The sequence below is a fragment of the Mesoplodon densirostris genome, chromosome 2, assembly GCF_025265405.1.
Source record: "Mesoplodon densirostris isolate mMesDen1 chromosome 2, mMesDen1 primary haplotype, whole genome shotgun sequence".
In the NCBI taxonomy this organism is placed as follows: Eukaryota; Metazoa; Chordata; class Mammalia; order Artiodactyla; family Ziphiidae; genus Mesoplodon; species Mesoplodon densirostris.
This window is the reverse complement of record NC_082662.1, coordinates 178,764,981-178,784,028: the sequence shown is the minus strand read 5'-3', so window position 1 is coordinate 178,784,028 and position 19,048 is coordinate 178,764,981. Positions and strand designations below refer to the sequence as shown.

General features: G+C 35.9%; 1 protein-coding gene across 1 annotated transcript in view; it reads right to left on the bottom strand.

Moving 5' to 3' along the window:
• The window catches only part of USH2A (usherin), a 790,488-nt gene that overhangs the window by 565,573 nt on the left and 205,867 nt on the right, over positions 1-19,048 (bottom strand). The window contains exons 15-19 of the mRNA XM_060088664.1: positions 16,601-16,759; positions 8,877-9,371; positions 7,577-7,846; positions 5,822-5,991; positions 995-1,139 (exon numbers count right to left, since the gene is read on the bottom strand). Of these exons, the coding sequence (XP_059944647.1) occupies positions 995-1,139; positions 5,822-5,991; positions 7,577-7,846; positions 8,877-9,371; positions 16,601-16,759 (1,239 nt within the window). The remainder of the gene's footprint in view (positions 1-994; positions 1,140-5,821; positions 5,992-7,576; positions 7,847-8,876; positions 9,372-16,600; positions 16,760-19,048) is intronic.

Genomic DNA, 19,048 nt, shown 5'->3' with positions numbered 1-19,048 from the left:
CCGCCAGGGAAGTCCCCATCACTGGTGGACAATTTGAAGAAACAAAATTACTTGTTATATTTGAAGTTTGTTGTATACTGATACACGATAATTTTAGCCAAACAAGTTTTTCCAGAACGAAAACAAAATAAAACAAGACAAAAACTATGGAATCGTATATGAAGACAGTAAGGAGGAAGGTCTAAGGAGTATTTTTGTAGCTAAACATGTTTGCATGCTATCTGTCATTCGCCTAGGAGTCTCTTAACCTCCTCACATCTGGACATTTCTTTAAAGAGCACCAGGAATCTAAGCCTTGTTGGATGCTGACAGAAAAACTGATTTGAAAACATCCTAAATGGTAAGTAATTGGGTTATATAGGTGTTAATAATACCTGTAATCAAGTTTGTATGAACCTAATTTGTCATAACTGAAGCAAGCAAAAAATTATACAAACTATTTCCTGGTAAGATTATACTTGATAACAAGTTGTTATTTCAATTTTATATACTTAGGAGCTTCATATTCATAATAAACAGATTAATAAGCACACTACTGCCTATCCAATAAAGGCAAAATATGACACCAGGGCAACCCAGTAATTTCTTGATGTCTGCTGTTAGCTCCATGGGGCAGGAGGGGATAGACCAAACCCCACACAAAAAAAGTTAAGATTGAGAGGAGGAGTACTCTGAGTCCTCAGAAGAAGCCTGCCAGACACTTCAAACAATTTTGGGGACACCTTTAGGACTTAGGGTGGTGGAAGCCCTGTAGTCACTCTGCATCTAATTATGTTTCTTATGATGACACAGTTGCAACTCAGGAATGTTCAGGGCTCTCAAGTTTCTTTTTCTGTTCAACTATGTCAAGGTCAGTAGCAATCAGGGCTAGTGAGGGGAAGGAGAAAGCAGAAAAGACAAATATGAAGTCCAAACTAGAGAAGGTATTGAGCTTTGTAGGTGTTTTGTTTATAAATACACAATATATTTTTCATGTCCTTTAGAACTTGCTTACCTGCTGCTAAAGTCCGTCCTCCTCCCGAAGCACTGGTTATACAACCAACTGAATTGCAGAGAGAAATAGTAAAGTTGTATATCCTATAAGGTTGTAGTCCTTTTACAATATAAGACAGTTCTTGAGATTTAGCAGTGTACAACACCTGTGAAGCAAAAAATACAGAAGTCAGATAATAGATAATCAGTGTGAAAAATATTAGCTTGACAAGCAAAGTTCCAGGAATTCTGACAGAGGGAATTATTGCCAACCACGATTAGGAAAAGAGATTTTTTTTTGAAGGGCCTCAACAAGCTAGAATCTAATTGATTATTGTACAATCACACTGCTTTATGAGGTAATAATCCAGTTCCTGAGTGGATAAATGAGGAAACCGAGTTATTGCCTCATAAAGCAGCATGGTGGTGCAGTTCGTGTCACTGATGGTACAGATAAAGAATGGTGACACTGTCACTGTTATCATGAAAAAGTCCAAATAAAACCATGGGGCTTGGCCAAAATGAACCCAGTGCAGTAATACCCACATGCTAGCTGATGGACCTGGTACAGAAAGATGTCACTACGTTCAATCAATCTCATCATTTGTTTTAAAAAAAAAAAGCCACAGGAAGAAAAAAGGGAAAAAAGGAAAGATTACTGAGCACCCACATGAAGTCAATTCTCAATTATCTTTCTTGTACAACTGAGCATAAGCAGATTGATCAAACAGTTACATTTTTTTTGAAATACTGTCTTTATCACACATTTTCAAATGAAAATAGCAGATTTGAGCAAAGGAGACTCTATGGTCCATAAACAAGTAATTAAACAATAAACACTGAGAGGTTGTCCTGTCATTATAACTAGAATTGATCAAAAGCAACCATGTAAATTTGCTTAGTCTGTAGATACAAAGACCACTGGTGATTATATTCAGGAAAAAAAAGTCATTAAAACGGATAGTCTGACAGCAAGCATGAGTACAAAGCTATTTTTCTAAGGGATATTGGTATACATTCATATGAAATAATCTTCCATAAATATAAATACTACAGGTAACTGTAAAGATTAATAACATTTGGAGTCAGTTTCTAGATTTTGTTTTCCCTTTAGGAGTACAATAAAATTCTTTTGGAATATGTGCCTGGGTACTGACTTTAAAATTTCATAAACTGAGTAGTTCTAGAAAGCAGTGTGTTTGGAATATAAATTATATTGCTTACATAACATTCTTCAGAAATAAAGGTGACTTTGGAGATTCAAAATATCTAGGAATAATTTAAAACACTGGTACCATTTTCTTGCAATTACATTTAGAAATCAGAAAAGCATCAAACACTGAATTATTAATCCTTTTTCCAATTTTAAAATGGCTACTTAGGTTTTGAAGATATAAACTTTTTTCTTTTGTGCAATGTGATTTAAAATTTTCTAAGAAAAATAAAACTTTGAAATGAGTAAATCTTAATATTGCTATAAGATTTATCTTATTTAGCACAATTTTGATGGGATTTAATGTAGATTTTTAGAAAATGAAATTGTTAAGATAAAATACATTAAGGTATTTCTTATTTAAAAAATTGAATCATTTTTAAACAAATTATTTTTTGTCTGAAGAACACATCATGAGGGAGGGGATAAACAATATGGAGAGTCCTTAAAAAACTAAAAATAGAACTACCATACGACCCAGCAATCCCACTACTGGGCATATACCCTGAGAAAACCATAATTCAAAAAGAGTCATGTACCAAAATGTTCACTGCAGCTCTATTTACAATAGCCAGGACATGGAAGCAACCGAAGTGTCCATCAACAGATGAATGGATAAAGAAGATGTGGCACATATATACAATGGAATATTACTCAGCCATAAAAAGAAACACAATTGAGTTATTTGTAGTGAGGTGGATGGACCTAGAGTCTGTCATACAGAGTGAAGTAAGTCAGAAAGAGAAAAACAAATACTGTATGCCAACACATATATATGGAATCTAAAAAAAAAAAAAAATGGTCATAAAGAACCTAGGGGCAAGACAGGAATAAACACACAGACCTACTAGAGAATGGACTTGAGGACACAGGGAGGGGGAAGGGTAAGCTGGGACAAAGTGAGAGAGTGGCATGGACATATATACACTACCAAATGTAAAATAGATAGCTAGTGGGAAGCAGTCGCATAGCATAGGGAGATCAGCTCAGTGTTTTGTGACCAGCTAGAAGGGTGGGATAGGGAAGGTGGGAGGGAGGCAGACGCAAGAGGAAAGGGATATGGGGATATATGTATATGTATAACTGATTCACTTTGTTATAAAGCAGAAACTAACACACCATTGTAAAGCAATTACACTCCAATAAAAATGTTAAAAAAAAAAAAGAGGGAGGTGATATGGGGACATGTGTATGCATATGGCTGATTCAGTTTGCTGTGCAACAGAAACTAACACAGTATTGTGAAGCAATTATACTCCAATAAAGATCTATTTTAAAAAAGTTTTAAAAAGAACACAAAATGAAATGTAATAAAGATAAAATGTAGACTAATACTAATTTTGATGAAATTTTACTTCTTCTCTACATATAGCTGTTATAAATTAAATGATTTTTAAGAGATACTTATCCTAGAGCTTGGGGCACGTAAAATCATCACTCAGATAAACTGTGTCTTTATCATGTACATAGACTCATCTTAACAAGTCTTAAAGGATGTATCTAATTGAAGTTTTTTGTGGGATTAATCTTTAAAGAGGTGAGAATAACTTTGTAGGAGTTTAAAATACTACAATGATAATAACAGCACTTCTATATATGTCTTCTACCACATTCTTAGGTAAAGATCCTTTAACAGTTATTTTTACAGTAGGCTTTCCCCAGAAATTTTGGCTATTTATTTACCAAGATTATAACAGACATGTTCAGGTCAGTGTGGATACAAATTTAATTGTTGAGAACATAAAAAAATTTGACTTTGCCACTTGTGATTTCACTTTCTTGAATATATGATTAGGCAGATGAATATTTGCAGGAGAGGGTATAAGAGAGAGAATAAAGTGACATATCTATATTCTTATTTTAATTCAGACACAAAGACTTTTAAACAAAAGATTTATATACATAAATTTTGTCAATATAAAATATATTTTCCTGCCCCATTGAATATTTTATAAAATGTAATGTAGCCATATCCCATTAATAATAATCACTAATAATAACAATATCTAATATTTGTCAAGCTCTTTAAGCTCTACAAAAACTGTACAGATAAGCAGAAATTGTTTTCCCATTTTACACATGAATAAAACCTGAAGCACAGAGATGTGTGATATGGCAAGTAATTGGTAAAGCGGGATAAAAACAAGTTGATTTCTGGGATGTGTTGTATAAACTATGGGTTGTTTTTTTTTTCTTATCTTAGTTTCTTGGAATAGAGTATTATAATACAAGTAACAGCCAGAAGGCATAATATGCTGTGCAAGCTGGTAATCCAAACCCACATGTCATCCACCATTCTGACACTGCTGGCTCAATCTCAGCTCCTACCTATGACTCCTTGGAGGACCCCTAAGACTTGTGAGAGTAGAAAAATGTGGTTTGGTTTGCAGATGGGTTGTCTTAATATGTGGTTAATAAAGTCAAAAATGGGTGCTGGCTGCTCTATAGCTCCATTCGGGGATGGTCCTAAAACCCAGCAATAAAAAGAAATCCTTTCAATGGGCAAAACTTTAGGTACTGCACCTGGTCATTTATTCTGTGTGGAAAGGGAAGGGTCCCTGAATTATATGGCTGGGGTTTGGTTGTATTGAACATGGCCGTAAAAGAAAAAAGACTAGAAAATCAGGAACTGGGATGTCTAGGGAAGAAGAATGTGGATAGGCCCATGGGACAGGGCATCAAGTAAGTGCGAAGATCTTTTCATGTGCTGTTAATGTCCTCCAAAGAGCATCTTCCTCAGAAGAGATGCTAAATAGCCAAGTATGCAGAATGACTTGTCCAGTTGACATCAGCCGGTCTTTGTCATTGGTCACTCTATGCTGATAGAAAGGACACTGGTCTCACCATAAACTGGAGGGTAACAAGAGCCTCTCATCCTCCAGGATTATTATACATATCAAGTGAATTAGTCTATGTACACAGTAAAGCCTCAGTAATCTTTACCTATGATCATTATTCTCATTACTGCTGGCTGGATATAACTCACTAGAAGGTAATATGTCACTACATATCCCAAACTTTGAACATGTTCACAACCTTTGCTATAAGCTGTGATAAACTGCATCCCTCAAAATTTATTCTTAGGAAATAGAAATGTGCAAAATGTACGTATAAGATGTTCTTATCAATGTCATTTAGATTTCCAAGAGAATTAATACAATAGACATATCAATTGATTGTGGATTGGTTGAATCATTATTGTGTACCCAGATAATATGATAGTACACAGCTACTGAATGTCAGCTTCTTGCAATATATTTAAGGATATGTGCTAAGTGGAAAAAGCAGATTCCATGAAACAAAGTTATACCAACTTTATTTCCATATACCCTTATATTAGGAAAAATGAGTGATGTAAGTATTTAGAGCCTTGTATACGTAAATATTATATTAAAAACCGAATGCCCCCTTTAAGGATTGTATTGGGTTGGCCAAAAACTTCATTCTGTTTTAAGTAAAAATAAGACATATTTTTCATTTTCACCAAGAAATTTATTGAATGTATTCATTAACTGAGCAAACATTTTGGCCAACCCAATATAAATGAAAATTCTGTCAGAATTCTGCAAATACAGAAAATGTCAATATGAAGACATAATTCAATTCTGAAAGGTCGTTAGTTGAAAATAACAATACCTGTGAAAACACCACCGGGCTAGATTGTTGAGGTGATTGTTCAGAAACCATACTGATGTTATACCCCACAACTTTTCCTCTTGTCACATTATTTGCTGGCATCTCCCAGGACACATTGAGCGAGTATGGTGAGAGGGGGGAGACTGAAGGAGGGGTCATGAATACAGGCGCTGTTAACAACAACAACAACAACAGCCAAAACAATGAATGCTGTATTCACAGGTTTTCAACCTGAATTCACACATTTATCCTAGTTTCTGAAACACCTCACTCCTTACATAATATTCTAATTTTTAAAAATCAAAGAAGATGCTGGTGTGTATAAAAGCTACTCACTTATTTTTATATCTGCAAGGATGTTCTCCACCTTCACATTACTAACAAAGATATTTTCCATTTACAAAATTAAAAAATAGAAATTTGCTTGTGTTCATAAAGGTAACTAGTAGATAGCTGGGGAGGAAACCTTAGGCCTTATGACGTCTTTGAAAGGAGAAGCCACAAAAACAGAATATGTCTCAGTCCACAAAGTTTAGAACAATGCATAGTGACATACTGGACTTCTTATGTAGAGAAGTAATTCACTGAGCTCCTGGGAGAATATTACTCTTTAGAAAGAGGGAAATCGAAAATGTTCTAAATAACCCCGAAGAAATTCGAAAAGTTTTCAATAAATTTGGATTGAAATGTTCAGGGACATACACACATACATTCTCCCCCTGCCATCCTTGAGATCTTAATATGGATTTTAAATGTGCTAACCAAAGGTGTATTATCAAAGGACCTCATTGCACTTTCATTAGCCAGTGACCCATACGATTATGAGGGTCTAGTATTGCTGTTTCATCCATTACTTTTCATTTCTGACCTTGACTTTCCCCTTCCAGAATGCCATGGCTCATCACTTGTGCTATCATGCCCCTATTATTTGGACAAGATGGCTGGGAGTCATTAAGAGATGTTCAAGCACAATGCACATTTTATTCATGAAATGATTCCCTTGGACATCAAACTTGAAGCTACCCTTACCCTCCACAGTCCTAACAGATCCAATTTAAATTGGGACTTGGGTTTCTTTGGATATCTATAGATTCAAAGCGTAACAAAAGTGTAGTTTTTTTGTCAAGGGCTCATGAAACTTGAAGTGTTTATAATATAAAGAATGAGGTGGAGAATTAAAAATATCTCATTTGCCTTAGTAAAGCTATCTTAAGAAAATTAAAACTCTTCACCATCTTTCCTTACCATATTGCCAACTGCTTATAAACACACTTGTGAATTATAGATTTTGATGTCTGGGATTATATTTTAAGGTACAATTTGGTACCTAAACTATTTGTTTTGGAAAGAGAAAGAAAAACAAAAACAGATTTGTGAAACTGGTAACAGTTATATCTTTCACTGAACATAAATTGTACTGAATTTGGAGCAAGATGGGACATATGGCCAGCCCACTTCAGGACTGGAAACCAATTGCTATTTTTGACAAACATTCCCAAAAGACTGTAACTACAGCTAAGTCATTTTTGCGCCTTGCAGTAACAACTAAAACATTATTTTCTTCCCTAGAACTTACTGCAAGAACTTTGTGACCTTGAGTTATCTATGAAACCAAGCTATGCATTCAATATTTCCTTGGCTTATGTAAATGTACAGCTCTTGCTTTTCAAATGTATTTAGTGCTGTTGACTTTAATTTGCGGCAATATTTTCATTCAGGAGTTTCCAAAGTAGAGTTCAAAGCATTAGTCTTCACCTGATTCTCCCGTTCTTCCTGTGGTCCAGGCAGAAGACACACTCCCAGCCATGTTCACAGCTAAGACTCTAAACTTGTACTTGGTGTACGGCTCCAAGCCAGTGATGATTGTGGTTGGTTCAGGAGGTTCTAATGCATTTTCATTGGCTGATTCTGCAAGTGGGTAAGGACTGAGCCAGCCACTGCTCTGAAAAACTCGACTTTCTGCTGACCTGGTTTCTCCATTAGATCTCAGTCTTTTCATGTATAGTTCATATCTTATAATTATGCCTAGAAAAGTGAAACAGTGAACAAAGAGGACTTATTAGACAAATGGGCTATTTTAGGGGTGGGGTGATGTTAGGTTATGTGAAGGGTCCTGGCTTTCCTTGTTCTTCTGACTCAATTACCTGTCTATTTTCTTGGTAATCCACATGATAGGTACTTATTAAAAAAAAAAAAAACTAGAAGTTGATAGCTACATGAATGCATGAAATATTACTGAAAAGCATATTCATAGAAAATGAAAACTGAGTGCGAAAGTGTACAAACACAAAATAACTATAATTTACGATAGGTAAATTCAATATTTTTCAGGATTGGTCATAATTTCTACTAAGAATGGCTATCTCTTTTTGGAAATTTGATCACTGTACCTTCAATTTGTATAGTTTCAAATTTGGGGATTTTAATTTGATTATCTGCTTAATATAAGCCTTGTTTACATAAATATTAGAATATTACAGTTCATTTCCACCTAGTTTTATCAAGTAACTTAAAAATCTTAAGAAAAAAGCTTTTGTTATAATACGTACATGATATTAAATTACTAAAAATCTGTGAATGTGTGCTGGCCTGTATAACCAAGGGTTCAATTATATAAGCCCCAAAATTAACTTAATGGAGTCAGCTAGCCTATATACATATTTTTTGTATTATTTCATATCTTTTTCTTGCTTAAAAGAAAATTTACTGCTTATGGGTGCCCTAACTTGTGACACAGTCAAATATAATGCATTTCCTAAGTGACTTTCAAATTAGAAACATCATTTGTGTTATGGCAGATGTCACTAAGAGCAAAGATAATATTAGCCTTCTAGGGGGCAATTTAAATGAGTGGAATTTGTTATTAGATTAAAGAAATATACTTATTCTACTAACCAGGACAAATAGTATATCTTTAGAAATTGTTTCCCAATTATGACATCATGCAGTTATAAAAATGAAAATGGTTGCCAGAATCTTATTGCACAATTCCAAATACCCAGATTCTCCTTCATGTTTTACCCAAGAATGGGAAATCTAGGCCTTGAATTCCTACCATTTGGTTCCATCGGTGGAGCCCATTCTACCTGAAGCTCTGTGGAACTGATCTTCCGCACCTCGGGTGGACCCAGCCTTCGGGGGGGTGCCTGGGCCGTCTTCACTGTCAGAGAGGTGCTGTGTAAACAGCCCCCACTAGTACACGCCTGTACAGCAAAACGGTATTTGGTGAATGGAACCAGATTCCAGATGGTAGCGGTGGTTTCAGGACCTTCATAGGGAACACAGGGCTGGATGCCATCTACAGGAGCACAGGACAAAATATATTTCTCAATAGGACCAGAACGATTTGAAGGTACAGCCCAGGTAAGTGTCACAGAGTCTGAGCTAATAGGACTGATATAACTTAAGTTCAGGCTTCCCTCTGGGGCCCCTGGTTTTGTCCTATAGGTGACAGCTACACTCCGTGTTGAACCATGCAAGCTGCTGGTCTCGAGGTAATAGGAATAGGCGGTATATGGCGACAGCGCAGTGTCTAAGAAGTACTGAATATCTGAAATTAAAAAAAAAAAAGAGTTACATTCCACAAATTGGCAAGGAAACATTTCTAATTATTTTTCTGTTATATAACATAACTACATTAAACTATAACAATCCACTCTTTTGAATAAAAGTATGGTTCATATTTTTAAAAATTGAGATGAAGCAAATACTGGTTACTTTTATTGTGCAGTACAATATAAGAAAAATGCCTTTTGTAATGAAGCATATTTAGAAGCTTAAGCTTTTGTTTTGTTCTTTATATGATATAGCATCCTTTTCATAGAAGGTATAAGAGAGTCCTTGCAAATTCTCTGAAACAGAAATAACTAGGTTTCTTATAGTAATCAGATTGTTTTTTAGACACTGATACACTAGACCAAGGGTTGGCAAATTACTGGAACAGGCCAGGTCTGTCACCTAGCCAACATCTTGACTAAAGCCTCTTCTGAATTTCCAACCCATGGAAACTGTGAAACTATAAATGATTATTATTGTTTTAAGCTGCTATGTTGTAGAGACAAGTTGTTAACAGCAACGGAGAATTCACACAATTCTAGACACGAAGGATTTGAAGAGAAAGAAGGAGGTAGAAAAAGGAGGTAAAAGAAAAAAAAATGACGGGGAGTAGACATGATCAGGCATATGCCTGGAACTTTCCATTCTCTAAGGGAAAGGGACAGAGAGTGTAAGTCAGGACTGTGAAACATACAAATGCCAGTGTGGCTGCCACCCACGCCCTCCTGGGACCATGTGTGGGGGAAGGGTGAGGAGAGGCCCATGATGCAGCGGGTGCCCTATATTAGTAGGCAGATGCAGCATATTTAAGGGCTTAAAGAAAAATAGTTAAGCGTCTAGCGTACGATTTTAATCCACAGGATTGCATGGTTTCCAGAGTGACGAGGATGCTGTGTTGAGATCCAGCAAGTGTGCTATGGGACCTTCTGTGACTGGGACAAAGTGACCTTCCAGACTTGGGCAGGCCAAAGGTTGGATGGAAAATGTGGAAAACAAATCTCAGCGAGTTCCCAGCAATAGCAAGAGCCCAGGGGAGGCTGAGACAGCAGGGTGTTCACGAAGACCTAAACAAGATGAGGATGAACACGTGTTCCCGAGCTTTATGCATTGGTTGTTGATGTCATGAGAAAGGCAAGACATTACCTCTCAAATGAGCCAGCATCTTCTGACATTTCTGCAGAAGCAAAGGGCCAGGGGAAACTCCTTCCCCGAATGCATTCATGATGGTGGGGGAAAGGGAATAATTGAAGACTGAACAAGAGTGAATTCTGTAGATTGAACGTTGTATCCTCTCCCAAATTCATAGGCTAGAAACCTAATGCCCAAGGTGATGGTATTAGGAGGTGTGGGGGACTTTGAAAAATGGTGACCTCATGAGGGTGGAGTCCACACAAGGGATTAGTACCCTTGCAAAAGAGGCCCCAGAAAAATCGCTCATCCCTTTCACCATGAGAGAACACAGCGAGAAGTTGGCAGACTGCAACCCCGAAGAGGGACGTCATCAGAACCCAACCATGCTGGCACCCTGACCTTGGACTTCTAGCCTCCAGAACATTGAGAAATAAATTTCTGTTGTTTAGAAGCCACTCATCCTGTGGTATTTTGTTATAGCAGCCTAAACAGACTCAGACAGTGACCATCTGAGTGAAGGGTTATTTTGACATTCGTTACATATGTCATTGCAAATTCTTCATGAAAATATGTTGAATATCAGACTAGAGTCCAATCAGGTCACAGAAAGCACAGAGTAATCTGAACAAGGAAAGCTGAATACAAAGAATGATTGAGTACAAAAGGGTTTTACTTACTTAGGGGACCAGAAACCTCTAAAGAATGCAGGAAGAGAGGAGACAGAGGCAGGGAAAAGTCCCTACCCCCAGGGCTGAAGCAGAACACCTAGGGAAGGAACAGAACTGGAAGAGATAAGACCTGGGATGAGACCAGACTTTGTTGCACAGGGTGCGACCGTGGCCCACTTGATGGTGAAGTTCGCTGAGGATCCATGAAGGCAGAACTCCCTTGGAACCTGGCCTCTAGCACCTCAGGTGCTCCACCACTGAACTTACAGAGAAAAAACTTACTGGCAGAGTGCCAAGGAAAGCTGCCCATGATGAGAGGCTGCACCATGGAACTCACTGGAAAGCCACCGTCTGCGGTACTAGGGGAAGATGCCACCTGGGCATCAGAAGAATTTACTGGGACTGCCATGCACTGTCTTCTGGGGTGCATCTTGTAGAACTCACTCTTATGGGGCCAAAGCTTGAGAAAGCTGCCCTTTGGGGTCCTGGGGAAAAGCTGCCCAAGGGTAGCTTGGCAGCTGTGTGTGGCTGAACATCACTTGTTGAGTGATCTCCTGAGAGGGGTGCACCAGAGCCAGGAAGAGAAACCTCCATCTCCTGCAGGATGCCTCCAACACCCTCTACTGACAGAGTGCAACATCATACCGGCTAGTAAAGGAGAAATGTTTACAGGTTCCAGCTCCATTACCACAAAGCAGGCAATGAAGCCAAGGTTTGAAACAGAGAGGCAACAAATGGATAACTTGTACAAGTATACACTAAAAAAATCTTTTATGAGACCATGATCTTTAGCCATATTCTTGGGAAACATTTCCTTGGGAAGCATATAAAATGACTGATGTGTTATTTATAATAGGAAATGGTTAAGTAAATTAAAGTTGAATTTCTTCATGAGTTATATTAGTCTAATATTACGTTAATAGGATTCTAATATTATAGTTATTTAAAACAATAGTGATGAAGACCATACAGCAATATGAGAAAAAATATGAAATGTAATACTGCATAGACTTGATTATTATGCAAAATAAACTGAAGTACATATTTTCCCAGAAATTTTCCAAAATGAAATTTGTTTTTGCACTAGAATGCTGGAATTGTGATGTTTTACTTTTTTTTTCCTTTAAATTTTCTTAATTGGATATACCACTTTTATAATAAAAAGTTACACAAATTCAAATCAAAATCAGGTGTTTAGAGAAATTATTGCACAAGAACATCATGAAATTCCTCTTTAGAGATGCACTGGCTCACAATATTGGCTGACCCCAGCCCCCATGTGTGGCATTCTCACCCACCAGAGCTACATGGAACTGTGCAAGTTGCCTGAATTAACCTTATTTTCTCACACACCTTCATGCCTTGTCTTATACAATTTCTTCCATGAGAGTAACTCTTCCTCTACTGTGGTATCTGGTTAATTCACCTCACATCACCCACTTTTGTGGAACTTTCAATGGTTCTCAATCATTATCTCTGCCCTCACAGGCATGGTTGCTTTTTACCCCTCCTCCACTTATAGGATACTCAGAAATATTCTAAAAATATTTCTTAATACTCTTAAGTCTATTCTGGTACAATATTTAATATATTACTTTGTAATCTTGGTTTATTTATCTATATCTCTTTTCAATAATGAGAACTGTTCCTTCCATCCTTGTATTTCTAGTGGCTGGTACCATTCCTGGTCTGCAGTAAGCAGTGAACAAAGCAGTGAACAAAGAATGAATGAATGATTCTTCATATGCATATATTTTTTTCTAGGAAATAGTATTAAGACCCTTATAATAAAAAAACATTGATTTTCATCTATTCTGTTTTCATTCTTATCCCCTGCTTATATTTTCTGGGTTTTTTAGGTTTATTTCTCTCAGAGGTAACTGAACCACCTTACCCTTGTTACATTGATCCTTTGATGTGGTATGGAATAATAAATGATAATGACATTAAAGGAAGAAATGAAATCCCAGAGTTCACTAAGATACAATGTTGTCTAAAACTCATCTTAAACTATGTTAATGTCCTTAGTGATGTAAGCAATGGTCACACATAGAAATAATCTTCCTCTAGTTTCCCTGTGAAAGCATTTCCCTGGAGTAACATTTAAGGACTATCTCCCCACTCATGGTGACCCAAAGGAGGAAAGATTTAACTGATTGTGAATCTGCGGGGGAGCGGAAAGCAAAGCATCCTCAGCCACTGATTTCTTTTCTAATCTGTCTTCCTTCAGGAGAAAAGATATATTTTCCAATCTGGCTTCTATTAATAATGATGATGATTTTTATTTTTCATTTCCATCTTATAGATGGAATCCTTATGTCTAGTTCCCCTTTAGTTTCAAACTCAAGTAGGAAAAAATAATATGATTTACTGAAACTTCAATACTATCAAAAGTGTGCTATTTCCTACAATAACTGTTCTCTTCACCCCTATAACACATAAAATACCTATTGGCAACCCTAATCATGGCTGCAGGGGAGATAGTATTAGGTGCTGATTATGTACAATCCCCACTGTGCTAACTTACACCTTTCTCTTCTACTCTTGAAAACTAATTAGGATGCAAAATGAGTGAAATGTTACCTAGGGAAACCACTGACTATACCTTAACTTCCTTTTAAAAAGTTATTTATAAACTTTAAAATTATTCCATCATTATTAGCAGGCATTACTAAGAACAAATAATTTGCAAGCTCTAAAAATGAAAATGCCGGTGTGTTATGATCTTAGGTTGGAAACTACTGCCCTGGAGAATCCCTTAGTGCATGAGGCCAGCTAGGAAAAGTTTTATTCTAACAAGGAATTCTATAATGGTCTCAACCAAATGGTCAAACTTGCTTGGAAGACACACTATTAATTTTCTTTGAAAAGTTCAACGATTCTCCACCTATAATTCCAAATGCCTTTATTTAACCCAAAGATTTGTGTTCATCCAACTGGATATAAATACTGTTTCCTCTTCATATTACACATGCTATCCACACACTGGAAATAGAGTAATAAACATGAGGGTATTATTAGGATGATACAAAATTCTGACAGCATTAACCAATTGTTCTTACTGTTCAAATGCCATCATGCAGATAATTTGCATATCATTAATTATAGTGATTGTCAAGAAATGCCAGAAGTGGTATTTTTTAATGAAAAATAAGGATTTAAGAAATAATACATGTTTAATAGGATTATATAAATTTCTGATTAGTGAATGAGCACACATTTATTATGTAAGAAGCTGTTATTTGGACTCTATATTAGTGCAATCATGAAAAAGAGCCAGAGTGTTGTACTCACATGTAATGTTCTATAAAATAGATCACTATATGTTACTATGTAAAACATGCCTCTGGGTTGAAGGGTATAATTGTGGTTTAATTCTACTATTGAATTAACCTATATGGAAAATAGAGTGATCCTAATATACAACTTAAGAAATAATTCAACCAGTAATAGTGTCATCTTCAAAATCACTTTCAATATTTTAATAACTTTCTCTTCTTCTATCACAAAAACTTAAGTTTCAGGACACCTGGATCATGCTGATATTTGGAAGAAAATAAACATTCTAGTAGCAGGTTTTTAGGATGCTTTGCCAACATGGCAGATGTAGACAGATGTTCCTTTCCCTTTGCAATCTGCGTTATAAAGTTCAGAGCTTCCATTAACTTCAAAGAAGACTAGGAGTACTGAAGAGACATTTAGAGTTAACACAAAGTACTGAATGTAATAACATAAGTCATACAGAACTGGGTGCAAAATGTAACCTACTATAATATATACAAAATAAAACTGTATGCTATGCAAAAGTTGTAACGCCAATCAATATGTCAAAACAAGGCACCTTCCTAATCATTTTCAGAAAGATTATGGAACTTCAGTGTTTTTACATAGCTTTATATACTTTTCTAATTAATTAATCACGTTAAACTAGAATTTGGAAAACTGGGTCTTAAACAAAGAGAACAACATGGAAACCTGAATTGGAATCACTGTTCCAATGATTCTTAAATTAGTTTCTTAAATTAGTTTCTTAAACTAGTTTCTTAAACTAGCTTGTAGCTAAACATGACCAAAGCAAATATCAGAGAAGACAAGGCTGGAATAAAATTTCCAAGTTTTCCTTCTGTCTTTAGGAAAAAGTTATCTGAAACATCTGAGTAAATCTTTTTAAAGATAATGGGTCTAAACAGTTTGATTTCTACAAGCTCCTTCAAATTCTTCATAATAGTTACAGGTGCAAAGATAGTCTTCATGGTTTGTTCACATCCTTCTTCTCTCAATTTAGTTCCATGTTGCTGGGTTTTACCTCTGTGGAAATGGCAATGTATGCATATAATTATACTATTTGCTTGAATGTTAGGACTCTGATTTCCCGTTTTGAAAAGTCCATTTTTCAACCTGAGAATTTAAAATGTGAACCCCTTATAATAGAAATATTTGATAAATTTTCTATAATCCTTATACCCAGAAAAATGATAGACCAGTTTGTTGTAAGTCTTCCAGTATTTTATATATTTTAAATTAAAATATAATTCATAGATTATTTTAATATCTTTTAGTTACCTTAAACAGTATTTCATGGACATTTCCCATTCATTAATAACTAAACTAAGATAGCACTTTATAGGTGACCATATTCTACCATTTATTTAATAATGCACCAGATTCTATTATGTCATGTACCATAATTTACTGAAAGTTTTTTTTTTTTTTTTTTTTCTTTTTGCGGTATGCGGGCCTCTCACTGCTGTGGCCCCTCCCGTTGCGGAGCACAGGCTCCAGACGCGCAGGCCCAGCGGCCATGGCTCACGGGCCCAGCCGCTCCGCGGCATATGGGATCCTCCCAGACCGGGGCACGAACCCGTATCCCCTGCATCGGCAGGCGGACTCTCAACCACTGCGCCACCAGGGAGGCCCTACTGAAAATTTTTTGAATGTCTGACTTTTTCCAATATTTTGCAATTATGAATAGTACAGGTTTGGACATATTTCGTGATTTGGTGTCCCTTTATGACTTTTCATTTGAGATACATTTTCTAAAGTAGGTTTGCTGAGTCAAATGGTTTGCAAAAGGGTAAGGTTTCTCATATATTTTAACAAGTTATCCCACATGAAAAGTCATACCAATGAACCCTCACAGATAGCCCAGCAGTTTGTGTAAGTTCTAGCTTCTCCATATCGTCATTAATCCTGGAAAGGATAATTTGTTTTCATCTTTGAGGCTTTGATAAGCATTCATGTCTTAACAAGTAATAAGCATCTCATTTTCACTGCGTTTCTTTGATTACTAGTGAGATTTGTAATTCTCTCTCTGCTGAAACACTCCATGCTAGACAACAACATGTCTCCTCAATGTCAAAGAACTTAACTAATGTATCAATTTTCAGAATATTATATCTTTCCATCACCAAACCTTGAAACTCACCATATGGGTATTGATCTTCAATTGTGTAGATTTCAAAACCATCCCGGAATAAACTGTAAGTGAGCCAGTGGGCATTTGGAGAATCAGGTGGACTCCAGGAAAGACTGATAGCAGAAGAATTTTGAACTTTTCCTCTGGGTGGAGGTTGCTGGGATGGAGCTAAATTACAATGGAGAGAGCACGTATCAGCAAAGGCAATCAATAAGGACACGAGTAAACTTAAGTAAGATATCCAGCAAAGAGGTCTTTCTGATTCAGGATTACTTTATCAAGAAGACATGTGGTTTACCAAGACATTAATAAACAAAGGGTATACATCATGAGTTCTCTAAAACAAAGCTTTTTATCTATAAACATAAAATACATTTGTAGGTCAATGCAGCTGACATAAATATGGTTGGGGGAAAAAAACCACAAAAGTTTACATAGCACTTCTTTTTTGTTGAAGTATAGTTGACTTACAATATTATATTCATTTCAGGTGTATAACATAGTGATTTGATACTTGTATAGATAATGCACCCTACAGAGTTATTATAGCATTATTAACTATATTCCCTGTGCTGTACACTACATCCCTGTGACTTATTTATTCTGTAACTGGAAGTTTGTACTTCTTAATCCCCTTCACCTATTTCACCCATTCCCCACCTCCCCTCTGGCAACCATTAGTTTGTTCTCTGTATCCATGAGTTTGTTTCTGTTTTGTTCTATTTGTTCATTTTTTTTAGATTCCACATATAAATGAAAACACACAGTATTTCTCTAACTCTCCACCTCTTTCTTTGAATTTTTCAGAGAAACTATCCAAGGATGCATAATATTTATTTTCTACTTAATTAAATTAAAAGTTGATACACATAAATTGTGTTGAAACTTGAAATAAGTCGTGTAATTTTTGGATTTTTTAAAAGGAAGTTTTCCATTCCATTAAGCACAATGTTTCATCTTGCTTCACAGAGCATAGTGTAAAAGAAATAATAATAACTGGTGATACAAATAGCTGTGGAAGCTAAGGATGTTAAATAGTCTAAATATTAGCAAGAAACAAATTAAATGTACTACATGAACACCAAGCACCTGTTAGAGTCGCTATGATTGTTTATAACACCTGTTCAAAATGCTGTGATTGTAACATAGAAAACAAACTTATGGTTACCAAAGGGGAAATCAGTGGGGGCGGGGGTGGAGGGGGGAGAAGGGATAAATTAGGAGTTTGGGATTAAAAGATACACACTACTATACATAAAATAGATAAACAACAAGACCTACTGTTTAGCACAGGGAATTATATTCAATATCTTGTAATAATCTCTAATAGAAAAAAATCTGAAAAAGAATATATATAAATATATGTATATAACTGAAGCACTTTGCTGTACACCTGATACTAACAAAACACTGTAAATCAACTATACTTCAATTTAAAAAGTGCTGTGATTCAGAGGTAGAGAACAAACATATGGACACCAAGGTGGGGAAAGCAGGGCGGGGGGGATGAATTGGGAGATTGGGATTGACATATATATACTAATATATACAAAATAGATAACTAATAAGAACCTGCTGTATAGCACAAAAAAATAAAATTAAATTTAAAATGCTGTGATTGTTAGAGATAATATGTTTGCTTCCATCAGGCACATAAGAGCATTCATCTCACTATTTTAGTGATATTTTTTATAGTATAAATATATACTATGAACACATCGTTTCTTATCACTATATTTTTCATAGTCTCCCTATTTTGGAGAATCAGTCTACATTTTTTTCCCCAGAAGATATAAAGGTAAAGGAGAAAAACAATGTCTAACTATATTTTAAGGGCAATCAACCACCAGTTTATTTACTCCCCTCTGGTTTAAGATGCATAACCCTTCATCCATTTAGAGAAGCATAATCTAATCGGACTTTCTCACTGAATAAAATGACAAAGGCCCAGTTTGCTGTGTTAACTTATTTTGTAAATCATTAATCTTTCTGTTGAGAAAAAATTTTAAATCATGAATTGATCATGAATCGATCATCAATATTATTATATGAAATATCTGCAGTCACTAGGTGATAGTCAACGTTTCAGAAGAAAAGAAAGTGCACACTCAAGTGATTTAATAAAGAGCTTAATAAAGAAACTATTTTCAAAAGGGCGGGCAGAATGTAAAGGAATCAAAAGACATGGAGCAGTACTCTGGGGTATGGTAACAGCAGAGCTCTTTTACTACTTATGTCACGGGTCAAGACCAATCCCAGGCTCAATGATTCACTAGAAATTCATTCACTCATCATATAGTCCTACTCATGGGTAAGATTTATTACAGCAAAAGGATACAGAGTACCATCAAAAAAGGGAAAAGGTACATGGGTAAAGTCTGAGGGAAACCAGGCACAAGCTTTGAGTTACAGAGGATGGGCTTAATTTCCCTAGCAACATATAAAAACACATGTGAA